The sequence below is a fragment of the Passer montanus genome, unplaced genomic scaffold (genome assembly GCF_014805655.1).
Source record: "Passer montanus isolate IOZ18808 unplaced genomic scaffold, ASM1480565v1 scaffold17, whole genome shotgun sequence".
In the NCBI taxonomy this organism is placed as follows: Eukaryota; Metazoa; Chordata; class Aves; order Passeriformes; family Passeridae; genus Passer; species Passer montanus.
In genome coordinates this window covers 8,674,572-8,689,511 of record NW_024364270.1, presented here as the reverse complement: position 1 = coordinate 8,689,511, position 14,940 = coordinate 8,674,572, and the positions used below count along the sequence as shown (strand labels likewise).

General features: G+C 37.1%; 1 protein-coding gene across 3 annotated transcripts in view; it reads left to right on the top strand.

The window, feature by feature from the left end:
• The window catches only part of MGAT4C (MGAT4 family member C), a 321,451-nt gene extending 309,223 nt beyond the window's left edge, over nucleotides 1-12,228 (top strand). For 2 of the 3 annotated variants that reach the window (XM_039704049.1, XM_039704047.1), the window contains 3 exons: nucleotides 4,404-4,557; nucleotides 8,527-8,674; nucleotides 10,465-12,228. In XM_039704049.1, coding sequence (XP_039559983.1) covers nucleotides 4,417-4,557; nucleotides 8,527-8,674; nucleotides 10,465-11,621 — 1,446 coding nt within the window. In that variant the 5' untranslated portion in view covers nucleotides 4,404-4,416 and the 3' untranslated portion in view covers nucleotides 11,622-12,228. Of the gene's footprint in view, nucleotides 1-3,663; nucleotides 4,558-8,526; nucleotides 8,675-10,464 lie in introns of those variants that run through there. The other variant, XM_039704050.1, reaches the window with a different exon arrangement.
• The last annotated feature ends 2,712 nt before the right edge of the window (nucleotides 12,229-14,940 follow it).

The following is a 14,940-nucleotide window of genomic DNA, read 5'->3' as shown; positions in this document are numbered from 1 at the left end:
TATGGACTCTACAGTGACAAGTAAATCTACATGCCTAATTTGAAAATATTAAAATAATTCAGTTACCATTTCTCACGGCCATCAGTGCCTCTCTAAATAAGCAACTTTTCTTGAGCTGCTGGGGCACAGCACTCAAGCAGACCAGAATATAATATGAAGATGACGTTGTTGCTCCACCCCTGCACAGCTGTAGATAGAAGCAGATTAACAGTACTGGTTAGGTAAGGTGAAGTCCTTAACTTGTGTAGGCAACCTTAAGGGTAAAGTAGCACCACAAAGCCTTTTATGTATCTGTTTGTGGAGGAAAGATGTAAGGAAAGTAAGTGATAATCTCTAAAAGCAGGACAAAGCACAAATCCCTAGCATTATCAGAAAGTGATGAAGAATTAGAATGGATCAAATCTGGAATGGTTTACCAGTGAGTGTACATGAATGTGGCCTAGAGAAATTATTCTGTCAATGATAAAGAAGTTTTTTCCTCTGAAAAAAGGAAAATAAGAAAAAAAAATCTTGCTTTATGTAATTTTTTCTCTTAGGAATAATCCAAATAGAAATTTGTTTTAAAATTTTAATAGACATAAATGTAAATATTTTTATTTCAGTTTTTGGTTTCAAGGACTTGCTCTATTAAAAACAGTCTCTTTCTAGATGGTCATTTGAGATTTACTTTTTTTTTTTAAAAAAGTTAATATTCTTCTGAGTGTTGCAAATTCTACAAGAGAAAACCTCACAGTGTCATGTGAAAATCCATTCTTGAACTTTTACACAGACTTCATACCTTTGTAGATCCTATAAAGAACAGCATCTACCCACTGTAAAGGTATGTCATTGCTTTTTTTGGCTCACCACCTCTTCACTATGTATAGTTTTAAAAAGTCAAAGGAATTATAATTTCACAGTACCATGTAAAACTCTGTGTGTCTGATAGCAGCACATACGTGCACATGGAGATCTGTGGTCTTACAAGACCCCTCTCTAGACACTAAGGAAAGCAACACATCTCATCTAGAAAGGAAAAGATTTATAATTTATGCATGTTTATTAATTATTTTGTTTAACTGCTTCATGCCAGCTTTATGAAACAAATTGTATTCATACCATTCTGATAGCTACTTAATTGTGCATGAATAATGAAGGCATAAAATCTTCAAGCAAAGCTGTGCTGTCAGAATTGAATTATGAATGGAAACCTTTTTTTCAATATCAAAGATTTTTAGTAGTGGTGAATATTCTGCTCCCATGTTCTTAAAGAAAATCAGAGGTCTCACTGCAGGAAATTCTGAGACTATTTTTGAAAAGGTGAATGACATTATCTGAAAAAAAAATATTTCTGTGCAAATTTCACTGGTGTGGTGTTCCACAATGCAATCCACAGACTGGATACAGAGATGCAAGAGGAAGCAGCTCTAGGAAGCTGTAAGGAATCCTGCATGTACATGTGGATGGTCCTGGGCGCGTTCTTAGCCAAAGGCTTACGGTGTAAGGATGTCAAGATGTCAAGCAGCACCTCCAGCCGAGCTGCGGCTGGGGGACAGCGGCGAGCAGCAGGCTGGGGCTGGCACGGGCGACCCTGCGCTGCCACCTGCTGTCACCAGCGGTGCCACAGCCTCCTCCGGGGATGGACGGGACGGGATCCACCGGGCGCGCCCTCCTTGGGGCGTCCTTCCCTTTCCTGCCTTTACCTGGCATGCACCTACCAAGAGATGGGATGAACAAAAAGCCCCCGCTGGCACATGTTGTGCTTCCAGATGTTTCCACGTGCAGAAGAGTGATGTAATGGCTTCGTGTGCAACCAGCACTAGCAATGGGGGTCCTCTCTGAGTGGTGACTGTACTGTGCCCCCCTCTCTCTGTACATCAGCTTTAGTTGTGACAGTTCCTCTAGCCTCACCTATGTAATTACCTCTATATTTATTCCCAACCCAATAGGAATGATCTATTAGGAATAAGACATACACAGGAATGTATATCCCAACATAGGAATGATCTAATACATCATGACCAGGAAACAGAGTTCTAAGTCCCTTCCTTATCCTTGGGAACTTCAGACAGGTGGCTCAGGGCAAAGATGGGGGACCTGCGTAACACCACAGTCCAGCCAGGAAATCTGTCATATACATTCATCCTGTGACTGAAAAAAACCCCACATTTATTTATTTATTTCCAAGTTTTGTTGCTTTTTTGTTTTGGGGGTTTTGGGGGGTGTTTTTTTGGTTTTTTGTTGTTTGTGGTTTGGTTTTTTGTTTGTTGGTTTTTGAGGGTTTTTTTGTTGGTGGTGGTGGTGGTTTTTTTTTTTTGTTTGCTTTGGTTTCTTTTGTTTTGGTTTGGTTTTTGGGGTTGTTTTTACCCAAGAGAAATGTAATATGCTGACAGAGACTGCAAGCACTCTAACCCAGACTAACTGCATTTTCAATAGTCAGGATAGTTAATGCCCTAATATGAGAACTGTCAGTATTTAAACCATCCAGCGATCCTCTGACTGGTTTTAAAAGAGTGTAGTGGTTTGAAAATCAGTAATTCTACTGTGAGAAGAAGAAGGGAGGGGGGAGGGGAAAAGGGGACAAAAAAAAAGAATGAAATAAAAATGAAAATCAAATCGTATGTGTAACACAATCTTTTCTAAAACAGGGGCAGCCTTTCATTTCCACAACAGCCTGCTGGATCCACAGACAACTAGCAATCACTGTGCTGTCACAGGGGGTTGCAGGGGTACAGGGAAGCACAGTGTTTAGAGATTCATGTCCCTAGCACCTCCTCCCTGAGGTTTATTTTCACTGTCCTTAGACATTAAGAAAAATGAAATCTTTGATGTAACTTTAAAAAATAACTACACTGGGGTTTTCAGCTTCAGAATAATCAGGTTTTTGTAATTCAGCCCACCCTAAATAAAGACAAACAAAAATATGCATTGTTACTGATTTCTTTTTCTTCTTCATGCAGCCTGTAAATTGGTTTTATTCTCAACATAGTGAATATAAAAGCTTTCTGTGTACAACCAGACTCCATTTACTGCAGTTCATTTCAAGTCTATAGATTCCTTGCAATTACTAATTGCGTTACAAATGTTTTATATATTTACCTCCTGATTCTCTGGAGTACAATGGACTCATATTTTATACCATTAAATGTGTTTATTCAGTTTAGCAAAACAAACATACATTAGATTTTGTGCTTGGTACATTTTTTATTATTAGGACAGAACATTTTCTATATGACATGACAAATCATTTATGGAACTCCTAATATGTCCTATTTTGTAGATGTTCAACACTTTCAAAAATGAAGGTATTTAACTGCAGGCTTTAACCATTGCATGTGTTGTGGCTTTTCCTACTTCACATAGGCTAGCTTTAAAGTCTTCATTTGTATATAACTTCTATAGATTAAATTCAATTGAAAAATCATGAATTGCTGTGGAAAATAATCAAAATATGAGTAAGAACATAATACATAAATAATAAGTTTATAGTCTGCTGTTTTGTTAATAATCCCTCAGAGTTTGGGAAGTGAGATCTTTAATTTAGGGCTAAATCTTGTTCCAACACATACAGTCCTACATAGTTTAGGGCTACAATTTGGTGGACAAGAACAGTGTTCATCTTGTTTTCCAGAGTGAAATGACTAAAATGAATATGCAACATTAGAATATGACTAGATAGTCCTCTTTCTTGATCTTGACCAAAAATACTGAGGGGATTCATGATCTCTGTGCCACCCTTATTTGGTTTATCTAATCGGATTGGTAAGAATTTCCCAATAATCTGCTTAGATGTGTCTGGTCTAAGGCGGAGACCCACCTTTCTTCTGAAGACGGAAATAATACCTCCACTTAACCTTGGGCCTCTGTACTTTGATGGAAAAACTCTGAGATATTATACAGTCTTGCTAATACTTTTTCACTTCAGGGAAGGTACCTTTTTGTTCCTGGAAGCTCTGGCATACAGAATTCTTCCACTGGTAACAACACTGAGTCATGCAATAATTTCCTCCTTTTCTGTTGACCTGGCCTGTTGTTGGGAGGAAACACAGGTACATGGGGGAACAATGCACAGCATCATCTCTAGCCACCAAGCTGGGATCTGATAGTTAAGCATAGCAAACTAAACTGTTGATGCGCTTCTGCCACAGTGACATCCATCATAAATCCACTTTAAAATGGGTATGACAGTGGGTATATGGTTTTTTTTCTTTATTGACACCAAAAAAAAAGAAAAATAAGGAAGCTTAGTTTATAGTTAAGATTGTGTATTAAACCTGAAGATGACAATGGTTAAATGAAATCAATTCTGCCTGAAAGTGCAGTCTATATAAGTTTGAAGGGATTTGATACATCTGAAGGTAAGTTTAGTTGTTGTCATGCTTATCAGGTGGACCATTCTTGTAATGCTGTGGTTTTTTTCATAGGTGACACTACCGTATGCAGTTCTTCACAAGACACTACTTGAAATATTTTGATAAAATGAGATGCTTGCGGAAACGATCAGCAGTGTCGTTCTTAGGAATCCTTGTTGTTTGCTTGCTGTTCATGAACTTGTACATTGAGGATAGTTATGTTTTGGTAAGTTGCAAAGAATTGATCCTGGAACAACAAAATAGTAAAACACCCCTAATAAAATGGTAAATTGTTGAGGATAAACTACATCTGAAATATTTGTGTGAGCTGGGAGCTTGTTTTTCAGTATACACTGCAAATCTCACTTCTGAATACTTCATTAAATGTTATTATAGAAATAAAATTATAAAATAAAATTTACACCCATTCTATCTACTTTAAGCTCCTTGCATAAATAATTTCATTTTAGTGAGTTTCTTTTGTGTTTTTCCTACTTTTTGTAACTCAGATTTTAGTCTGGTGGGTTCAGTGCCACAGCATTAAAAATTAGACAAATGAAACCTAATGTAAGTTTATGATTTTGAAAAAAAATTGGGGAAATATTTATGTTAGGAATTTCAACAAGTAAGCTACTGACAACATAGCATAACTCTACGTTTTATGTGTAACCTAGGGATGTTTCAGTGCTGAATGCCAAGTGAGCCCTAGAGACTTGATTAAAGGATTGAATATCCAGTTATTCGGAGATTGGACTGGGCCCAGTAAAAAAACATACTGGTTGAAAACTGAATCTTGCAAATAGTAAAATGACTATAAACAGAATTTGTTATATTATGATATGACTAGATAGTGTCTTTGTCTTGAATTGAACAGAGACAGTGTGGATTTTCCAAAATTTTGAGTGGTAAATTTAGATCCCATTTGCATCTGAAAAGAAACATAATAGTATGTCAAAAAGTATAATACACGAGCAGCAAAATCCTTACATTGTTTGTCAGAACCATATATGCAGTTTTGCATATTTTAATTTAAAATATTATAATTATGTAATTACCTATAACAGTACTGTAAATATTTACAATATTAATATTGTGCTAGTACTTTTTTAGGCCATTGAAAAGATAGCCCATTCTTGTAGCATGTCACTCCATTACATATTTCTTTGTGTACCACAAAGGTTTTTCACTTTTTTATTTACTTAACATTTCTTGGTTATGATTAAATTTGACCTGGCTTATCACTTTTTTTTTTCCTAGTGGCATTTTCCCTAATGTTTCTCCTCTGTTCACTAATTGCTTCAAAGTCCCCCAGATGTTTCTGAAAGTGCTTTTATTATCACTGCTAATGGTGTTCCTCTTGGCTTGTTTTTGAAATCTTTTCCTGTCCTATTTGCCAGCTCCCCAGATGGCTCCATGTCTTATTCTTAATTTCTCTTTCCACCCTCCCCTCCCCTGCCTTTTATAAATTCACTCTCTTTCATTGCTTCTCTCATCACAGTTCTGGCATGTTTGCATTCATGCAGCTCTCAGCCAAGTCTCTTGCCAAGTCTCCTGAGAGTTCTTCCAGGTCTCTTGATACCTTTATGGTCCATCAAGTATTTTTCAAGTGTGTTAGGATGTTGACTTTTCAACTTATTTATTTAGTTTTATTCTCAAACTTCCTGACCCAGTCTGGCAGCTCCAAACACACCCTGTCTGGTGTGTTTTCTCTGCTGAGGTAAAAGATGAGCAATTTCACTGTTTGTGGTGAAGAGAAATATACTTGGGAAAAGCTTTTGAGCACAGCAGGCTAACCAGTTTCCCTCAGGGAATGAAAATCTGAAAGTCCTCAGAGCCCCAAAGGCTCTCTGAATTGCAGCCAATCTCCTGCTGGATGAAGGTAACTGGAAGAGGGAAGACAACTGACCCAGAACTCCTCCTCCCAGTCTCAGGCAGCAGGCTGTGCAAGGGGTTGTGGTGCTGGTGTCTCTGGCACCACATGTAACACAAGTGGTCTTTTTCAAAAGGTTAGTGTTAAAATGACATTCATTTTGGTAAACCTTAAGAAGGGAGAAGAGAAACTCTCTGGTTTTCCTCAAAGGGTCTGACATATCCAGAGAATTGCCTCACTGTTTTCTGCAGGGCATTTGCTGCAGAAATGGAAAGTAAGGGCCCATGTGGCAAAATAACTGAAGTATGTTGGATAGAGGGTCTGCAGTTAAGCAGTGCTGATACAAGTGTATTAGAAAAGCAGTTTAAGGTGCTTCATCTACAATGTATGAACTGCATTTCATCAAGCATTCTGAAGACATACCAAGCTAAAATTTACCAGATATCACAATATACACAAGGGGGTCTTCTACCTATTTAGAGTTGTAAGTGGATTGTAAGTGAATCATGTGTTCTGCACTCTTCTATGAATACTAATCACTCTTTTGGGCACTATGCAAAGAATTACACTATTGTAATTAACACAGCATCCTTAGTAGAGCAAGATATCTTCATAAAGGGTGGAGGACTGTGGCATTTCATCCTATGGCGCCCACATGAAACTCCCAGCAAACAGTGGAACGTAAGTTAGAGGTTAGTGAACAGATGACAGCCAAAAACATTCTAGAAAAAGCTAGAGAAGAAAACCAAGGAGAGTTAATCAAGATACTCAGCTTCACTGACCTCTACATAGCCAGAGATAGAAGAAACAGATTTAATCTTTTGAAAAAGTCCAGATTTCAGTTTTGCCCATCATTCAACAAAAGAATGAAAGAGCAGCTATTAAAAAGAAATGTTAGCCACAAAAGACATTTATTAAAGAGGGGGGGGAAAAGGGAAATTTTTGTGGTCAGTTTAGATGTTTTGCTTATTAAAATCAAAACATTTTCTTCTGACATTGTCTATTTCTAAATATTTTATGTAGCAAAACCTCAGCAGAATAAGTTTCCATTCCAAGACCTTATGAAACAAGGAATTTTGGTGCTCCATTCTGGAACCCATGACACAATGTTTTGTTTGCTTCTCAAATATTAAAGAAAGGGTTTTGAAAAAAGAAAGTTTTTGGACCAGCCTTTTTTGTTTTCCACCTAACATTTTTCATGGAAAAACTCTTGAAGTTTTGGTGTATTTTCTTTCTAGAGCATTAGGTTACATTTTAATCTTGAACCTGATCATCAAACTTCCTCTCATAATTTATGAGCAAATACAAAGTGGCACATAAGCACTTGAGAGAAATTACTCAAGAGACACTGAAAATCAAGAGAGCATAACAGTGCAGGTAGATGCTCCTGGATGTCAGCCAAATATCTTTACTAAGCTCAGAAGTGGATTTTTTACTACTTCTATGCACGAAAAACAATGAACTATAAATGAATGTAAGATCAGTTTACAGAAAGATTTATTTGTGCTATAAAATATAGCTTTGACACATTTTTTAATATTTATGCCATTAAATATGAGCACTGTTTACTCTTTCTGTGGCTGATGAAGCCACTCTTTCCATTCTGTGCCTTTACTATGACTAGGGAAGCCTCTTGGAAGAAAAGGACTGAAGAAGGAGGAAGGAAGAGGAGGTATGGTGATAAATGTGCCTTTTGACTATGCCATCAAACATCCAAAAATTTGGATGTTTCTCTTCCAAATTCAGAGAAACTTTTACTGCCTGTGTGATCACATGCATTTCTTCTTATTGCAAACTTGAGTCAAAGCTTCTCAGAAAAATACCAAAATGAGCCAGGTGCCAGGATCTAGATTTGTCTTTCCTTTGCAGCAGTTTTGGTAGATTTTTTAATCACTAGAAACATTTTTTAAAGTCTTCTGTGTTTCCAAATCTGTGAAAATTATCTTATCTGTTGCTGAGTGATATTTTCTTATCCCTCTTTTGAATAACACAGCATTTTTTGGCCAATAATTTAATATTTGCTACCTTTCCAGAGTTTTATGCAAAGTGATTTTTTTTTCTTTTCCTTTTACTGTAATCTGAAGGTTTATGGTAGGTTTTCTGTAGCCAGAATGTATGATATTCAGTAATGTTTGTTCGTTTGGGGGGGGTGTTTGCTTGTTTGCTTTTGTTTCAAATGAGGTGACATCTACATGCTTTCATGAAAGCTGAAACTGAAAAATGTTATTCTAGGAAACCTGCCTGTCCATGTTTCCTCTCTAACTGGAATTCACAAATGTGTTTCTCTCTCTCCCTTTTTTGTTATTTTTGTTTTCCTGCTAATAGGAAGGGGACAAGCAGTTAATCAGAGAAACAGCCACGCACCAGCTCAACCCAGAGCGTTATGTTCACAGTTTTAAAGATTTGTCTAATTTCTCAGGATCTATAAACATTTCCTATCGCTACCTAGCTGGCACACCTTTGCCAAGGAAAAGTAAGTAACTGCAATTAGAATATTGCAAAATGAGGTAGTTTAAAAAGGCATGAAATCCATATAGTTCCTGTGGTATTTCTATGAAAGAGAGACTGAGTTAAGCAGCGACAGTCCCAAGAGAGTTCATGGCCATTCTTGAGTGGCCTCTAGTCCAGACCTAGCAGTGATTTCTCTGCAGCCTCATTGCCTTCTGACCAACTGCCTGACTTGTAGATGTCCTGCCGCCAGCCCCGGGTGGTCTGTGGGAGCATAATTCCATGGATCTCCTCCCAGGCAAGAGGAAGATGATTTAAAAAGCAGAAGCACATGCTGGTGGTGTTCTGCAACCACCCTCTGAGACCGTACTGTCAATCTCTATATAAGGGGTAAATCCAATCTTATGTATACTTGGCATCACATAGATGCACCCCTCAGATCTGCTATCCTGCTGGCCCAGCAGCTGCAAATGGACCTCCTTGCTCCTTTAGTTGTGCTAAAAAGGGAGCTGAATTATTCTAGTATTGGGACAGTAAAGGAGGATTCTTCTCACAGCCATTTGCAGATGGACTATTTAATTATTCTTATTTCGTGCATGGTTCAAGACTTTCCTCTAAAAGTGAAATATGGCGATACCTAGACTTTAGGCAGGTGTCCTTTGGGTTCCAAATCAGCCATTTCACATACATAAACAAAGCTCTGAAGTCCAAGCCCAGGAGGTAAGATAAAATAATACATGAGTTTCAGAAAGCTATAAAGTCTGCTCAAATTAGATTTGAAACATTTGGGGCTCTGTATGCAGTGTAAAGGACTTCTGGGGGTTGTGCTTCACTGTACCACTTCATTTTGAGCAGACTTAAGCCTCAAGGGAAACCCTGAATTACTAACAGAACAGTTTTTTACAAATGACTACATTTTAAGAAAGTTGGGGTAAGTTCAACTTAGATACACCCTGTCAATTACAAAGTCTTAACATTTTTTACATCAGAATTTACCAAAAATAGAGATATATTTGCAAATATCTGAAAAAAAGTCCTGATTTAGAATGCTGGTAAAAATGCAATGGCAATGACTAAAAAAACTGCAGAAATGAAATTTCTTGTTGTATAAGATATATCTCTGTCCAGAAAGAATTTAACAGCATTAAAAATTATTTGTGCAAGCAAGGGGAGAAGTTATCTTCTACTTTAAAATAATGTCTAAATTGCAGGTTGTTCCCTGTAAAATGCTTGATGAGTCCTGAAAGAGGGTTAGAAGAAAAAATACTGGCAAGGAAAAACTAGACAAATTCACCTAAAAATGAACACACTGAGAAATCATTATCCATGCAAAATTCATAAAACTGTAAAGTTATGCATAGATGTAACTAGACTTTTAGAGGGCTTAAAATGATAGAAATGCTGCATTTGGTAGTTCCTTGCTTTCAAAATATGGTGTGAATAATCCCCTCATAATCCCCTTTCTTTCGGCAGATTTGCAGTCTTATCATTGTATATGTGGTTTTGTCTACAAGGCATAAACATACACACTGCTTTGGCATTTGTCCCCAGCATGCCACTCCTGGCAGTAAACAAGTGAATGTTTAACACAATAGTTTCCATATGTCTATTTGCTTGCAGTATCATACCTCTTAATGAAAAGTCAATAAAGGTCCTTTGTCACTTTCATCTTAATAAACTCACATACCAAATTTCTCAGTCTTCACCGTTTGTGAGGTTTATTTAATATAAACACAGCTCTGGAGAATTTCTTTGTGATAAAATTGCTTCCAATATCAGATACTCAAGTTTTTGTTTGAATTGTGTTTTGTACAGGGTATCTTACAATTGGACTATCATCTGTAAAACGGAAAAAGGGAAACTACTTGCTCGAGACCATCAAGTCCATTTTTGAGCAGTCAAGCTATGATGAACTCAAAGAAATTGCAGTGGTAGTACAGCTGGCAGATTTTGACTCAGCCTGGTGCGAAGGGATGGTCCAGGATATTTCACAGAAATTTGCACATCACATAATTGCAGGCAGATTAATAGTTATTCATGTCCCTGAGGATTACTATCCTGTACTGGATGGCCTTAAGAGAAATTACAATGACCCCGAGGACCGCGTGAAGTTTCGATCAAAACAAAATGTAGATTATGCTTTCCTTCTAAACTTTTGTGCTAATCTTTCTGACTATTATGTGATGCTGGAAGATGATGTTCGCTGCTCAAAGAATTTTTTGACTGCTGTTAAGAAAGTAATTACCTCACGAGAAGGATCCTACTGGGTGACACTGGAATTCTCCAAGCTGGGGTACATTGGAAAGCTTTACCATTCCCATGACCTACCACGCCTGGCCCATTTTCTATTGATGTTTTACCAAGAAATGCCTTGCGATTGGTTGCTCATCCACTTTCGTGGGCTGTTAGCTCAAAAGGAAGTGATACGTTTTAAGCCATCTCTCTTCCAGCACATGGGATACTACTCTTCTTACAAAGGAGCAGAAAATAAGTTAAAGGATGATGATTTTGAAGAGGAATCCTTTGATATCCCTGACAACCCACCTGCAAACTTGCACACCAATATGAATGTATTTGAAAACTATGAGGCAAGCAAGGCTTACAGCAGCATTGATGAGTACTTCTGGGGCAAAGCTCCTTCTACTGGAGACTTCTATGGGATTGTATTTGAAAAGCCCATTAAAATCAGTAAAATTAAAGTTGTCACTGGAACTGAAGATCGGCAGAATGACATTTTACATCATGGGGCCCTGGAAGTAGGTGAAAAGATTGTAGGCAGTAAAAAAGGAAGACAATGTACGACTTACTTGAGACTAGGGGAGTTCAAAAATGGGAATTTTGAAATAACAGATGTAGAGCACAAAGTTCTGTTTGATATTAACTGCATGAGAATACTTGTTACTAAAAGCCAAAAAGAATGGCTGATCATTAGGAGCATTAGTGTCTGGACTTCTCAAACAGCAAATCAATAGAGTGAGGCCACCTGAGAATGTACAGAGTGCATACAATCAACTGGGTCACAACTGGTGCCACTCCCCAGCAAAACAGACACTTCAGCTCTTCACTAGAGACACAGAATATCTGGGGAAATCACAAAACGAGTAAAGCAATTTATTTTTTACCAGTTTGGTCAGGCAATATACAAACATTTATTTGTTGAAAATTTTAAATTTTATAGAAAAAAGGTTCTCAAACCTCTCTTGAGATCTTTAAACCCTTTTTTTATTATTATTTCTCTGTAAGAGAGATCTTGTGGACTATACAGAACAAAAAAATCCGTCTTATAACTGCCAAAACATTTAAATCTATGGCCATTATATTGTGAAAAGAAATTGGATTGCATCTTATGCACATAAAAATTTAAAATCTTTTGGTAGTATGCATTTGTATTGTAGTTAGTAATGTGTTTCTTTTCCAGGCAGTTGTGACAAGGAGATCTGTCCTGAAACTGGCAGTTTACTTCCGAGCACTGTAAGAAAATAATATGGCTAGTCATTGCAACTTCTTGTCAAAAGGGAATGTATAAAATTATAAATCTGACATGACAATTATGTAAAAAAATAGATAATTGCATCTGTTTTTCTGTCTCAACAAATATCCTTTGTTCTTTTTCCTGGCTCCTTTCACTGAAATGAGCCCTACTTGGATTCTACATTACCTAAGGGAATAATTTATTCTCCTTACTTGTTCAAATTGCCTCACACCAAGCAAGCCTTCTGCTTGACTACCAATGTCAGTATCAAACCCAGGTACCTCAAGAGCAGCACTGCTCTCTTAGAGAGGCATCTCAACAGATCTCAGCTTCAATATTTTTTGTTCCTTCATGATATGGAGAACTCCCCCTGAGAAATTTGCAGACAGCTGAATACTACAGCAAGTTTCCAAGGATTTTCATACCTTCCATATCTACCTGTCCAGTTCATGCGTGATACAAATACAAAATCTACTGGGTTAATCAGTTTGGGGTGAATGTATTCTCCAGTCTGTCCTGGATGATCTGTAGTCAATAGAAGAGACACAAAATTAAGAATCCTAATACAATGAGAAATTAATTTGTTTCTTAAGTAGGAGGGGTTTGGGTGTTTGGAGGTTTTTCTAAGTTTTCTAATTCTGATTGTATTACTATTGTAGACATCTTCCAGACTGCCTCTGGTTATTTCCTATAAATATATTTTGCCTGGCCTTAGACAACAAGCAGAAAAGTTCCTCCAGTCCATATGAATTCAATGTTAGCTCTGGGCTTCTAGTGCATCACACAGGAGTCTGTATGATTTACACTATATGCATACATTTAGATTAAGAGAATCTATGGCGTTTTTTTCCTCTAAAAAACTCCCTAGATTGTCTCAGTAGGCACACTAAGAAATACATGAGTAGAAAGTGAGACAAAGATGAGCATTTTATTGTCAATCTCATGAATCCTGTGCTTATCATCTGATTGCATTTCGGGGGTTTAGTTAAACCTGGAAGGCGAGAATTAAATTTCAAGAATGCTTACACTGACAAAGACTGAGCTAGCTACTGGATGAGTACATACAAACCTAACATGGCTATTTCAGAAGGATAAATTATTTTTTAAATCTACACAAAATGTCAATGCAATTGATTTTCCTGGTTCATAAATCTGGATAAATTCGAGTCCAGCTTTGGAAAATCACCCAATACAGAGGTAAGGTATATTGTCAAATAAATCTTCTGGTATATGCTTCTACATAATTCAGAAAAACATATTTTTCTCCAAGAAAGCCTTTGTTTCTTTGTTCCTTAATATACTCCTAAATCTCTGGTTTTTTACATACATATCTGCAATAAAATAAACTAAAAGTGTCATACATGCTCAACTTGAAAAGGAAAATTAAAGCTGTCATTAAAAAAAAAAAAGCAAATACATGCTAATCCTAAATTATTATATATACTTATGAAGGACTTACTTTATAATATTGATATTCCACATTTCAAAAATAATTAGCTGGTAATTAGTTATTAGTCAACCCACTTTTTTTTTTTCAATAAGCTGTCAGTCTTCTATTTTTTCTTTTATAGAATCACAGAATGATTTAGGTTTAAAGGACCATAAAGATCATCTAGTTCCAACCCCCCTGCTATGGACAGAGATTTCTTCCACTGGATCAGGTTGCACAGAGCCACATCCAGACAAGTATTGAACACTCCAGGGATGGGGCATTCACAACTCTTCTGGGCAACCTGTTCCAGTGCCTTGTTGTCACCACAGTAAAGAATTTCTTCCCAGGATCTATTCTAAACCTACTTTCAACTTCAAGCCATTCCCCCTTGTCCTGCCACTACATGCCCTGGTAAAAAGTTCTTTTCCAGCTCTCATGCAGGCTCTCTTTAGGTGCTATAAGGTCTCCATGGAGCCGTCTGTTCTGCAGGTGAACAACCCCAACTCTGAGTCTTTACTCATACCAGAGGTACTCCAGCCCTCCAATCATTTCTGTAGCTCTCCTCTGTTTCCACTTCATCATTAACTTGTAATTCATTAATTTTCCTTTAATAAACAAAATAAACATCACTAGGTTAATCAGGAGCCTTTACTTTTATTCAGAAATGCAATATGTCGGAAGCAATTTTCTAAATTAGAATTGAAAACACACTCAATCCCAAGATTTCAAATACTCTTGCAATCAAAGCCATAGACAATGTGAATGGCAAGTACAAATTAAATGCTCTCAACATGAGCCTAAGCAATCTAAATGGTATTTTTTAATTACAAACTGAACAAAACTGCTTTCCTTTTCAAAATAACACTAGTAATGGATCTCATATTTGGCACAATGGCTTAGCAGCAAGATCTCTCATCTGGTTGTTACCAGTCTTAGGAGATCAAACCCACAAATGCCCTCAGAGAAAGCTTTTGTTTCCTTGGCTGTGAATCCTGGTAAGTGCTAAGAATGAGAGACATGAACCATTCTTACTGTTGAATTTGACCTGACTTTGAAGAAATAATTAACAATGCATTTATTCCAGGAGATTCTAGAATTCAGTTATGAAAGCTAATGTTTTGAGCGCTCACTGCAGGTCATCCAGCTTCTCCTTCACTGAACATGTATTTTATCCATCACATTCACAAAAAAACGTTACCAGAAGCCATAGAATTGATGATAACTGGTTTTCAGACAGATTTCAAAAAGATATATTTGAAGACGTGTTTTATTCATGTGCTAGGAAAAGTAATTGTCTTCTGCAAGGAAAATATTTAATCAGAGATTTATGTCTTCACTAATACTTTGCAAAACTTGAATTTTCTTTTTTGTTCCCCACCCCCCCTCC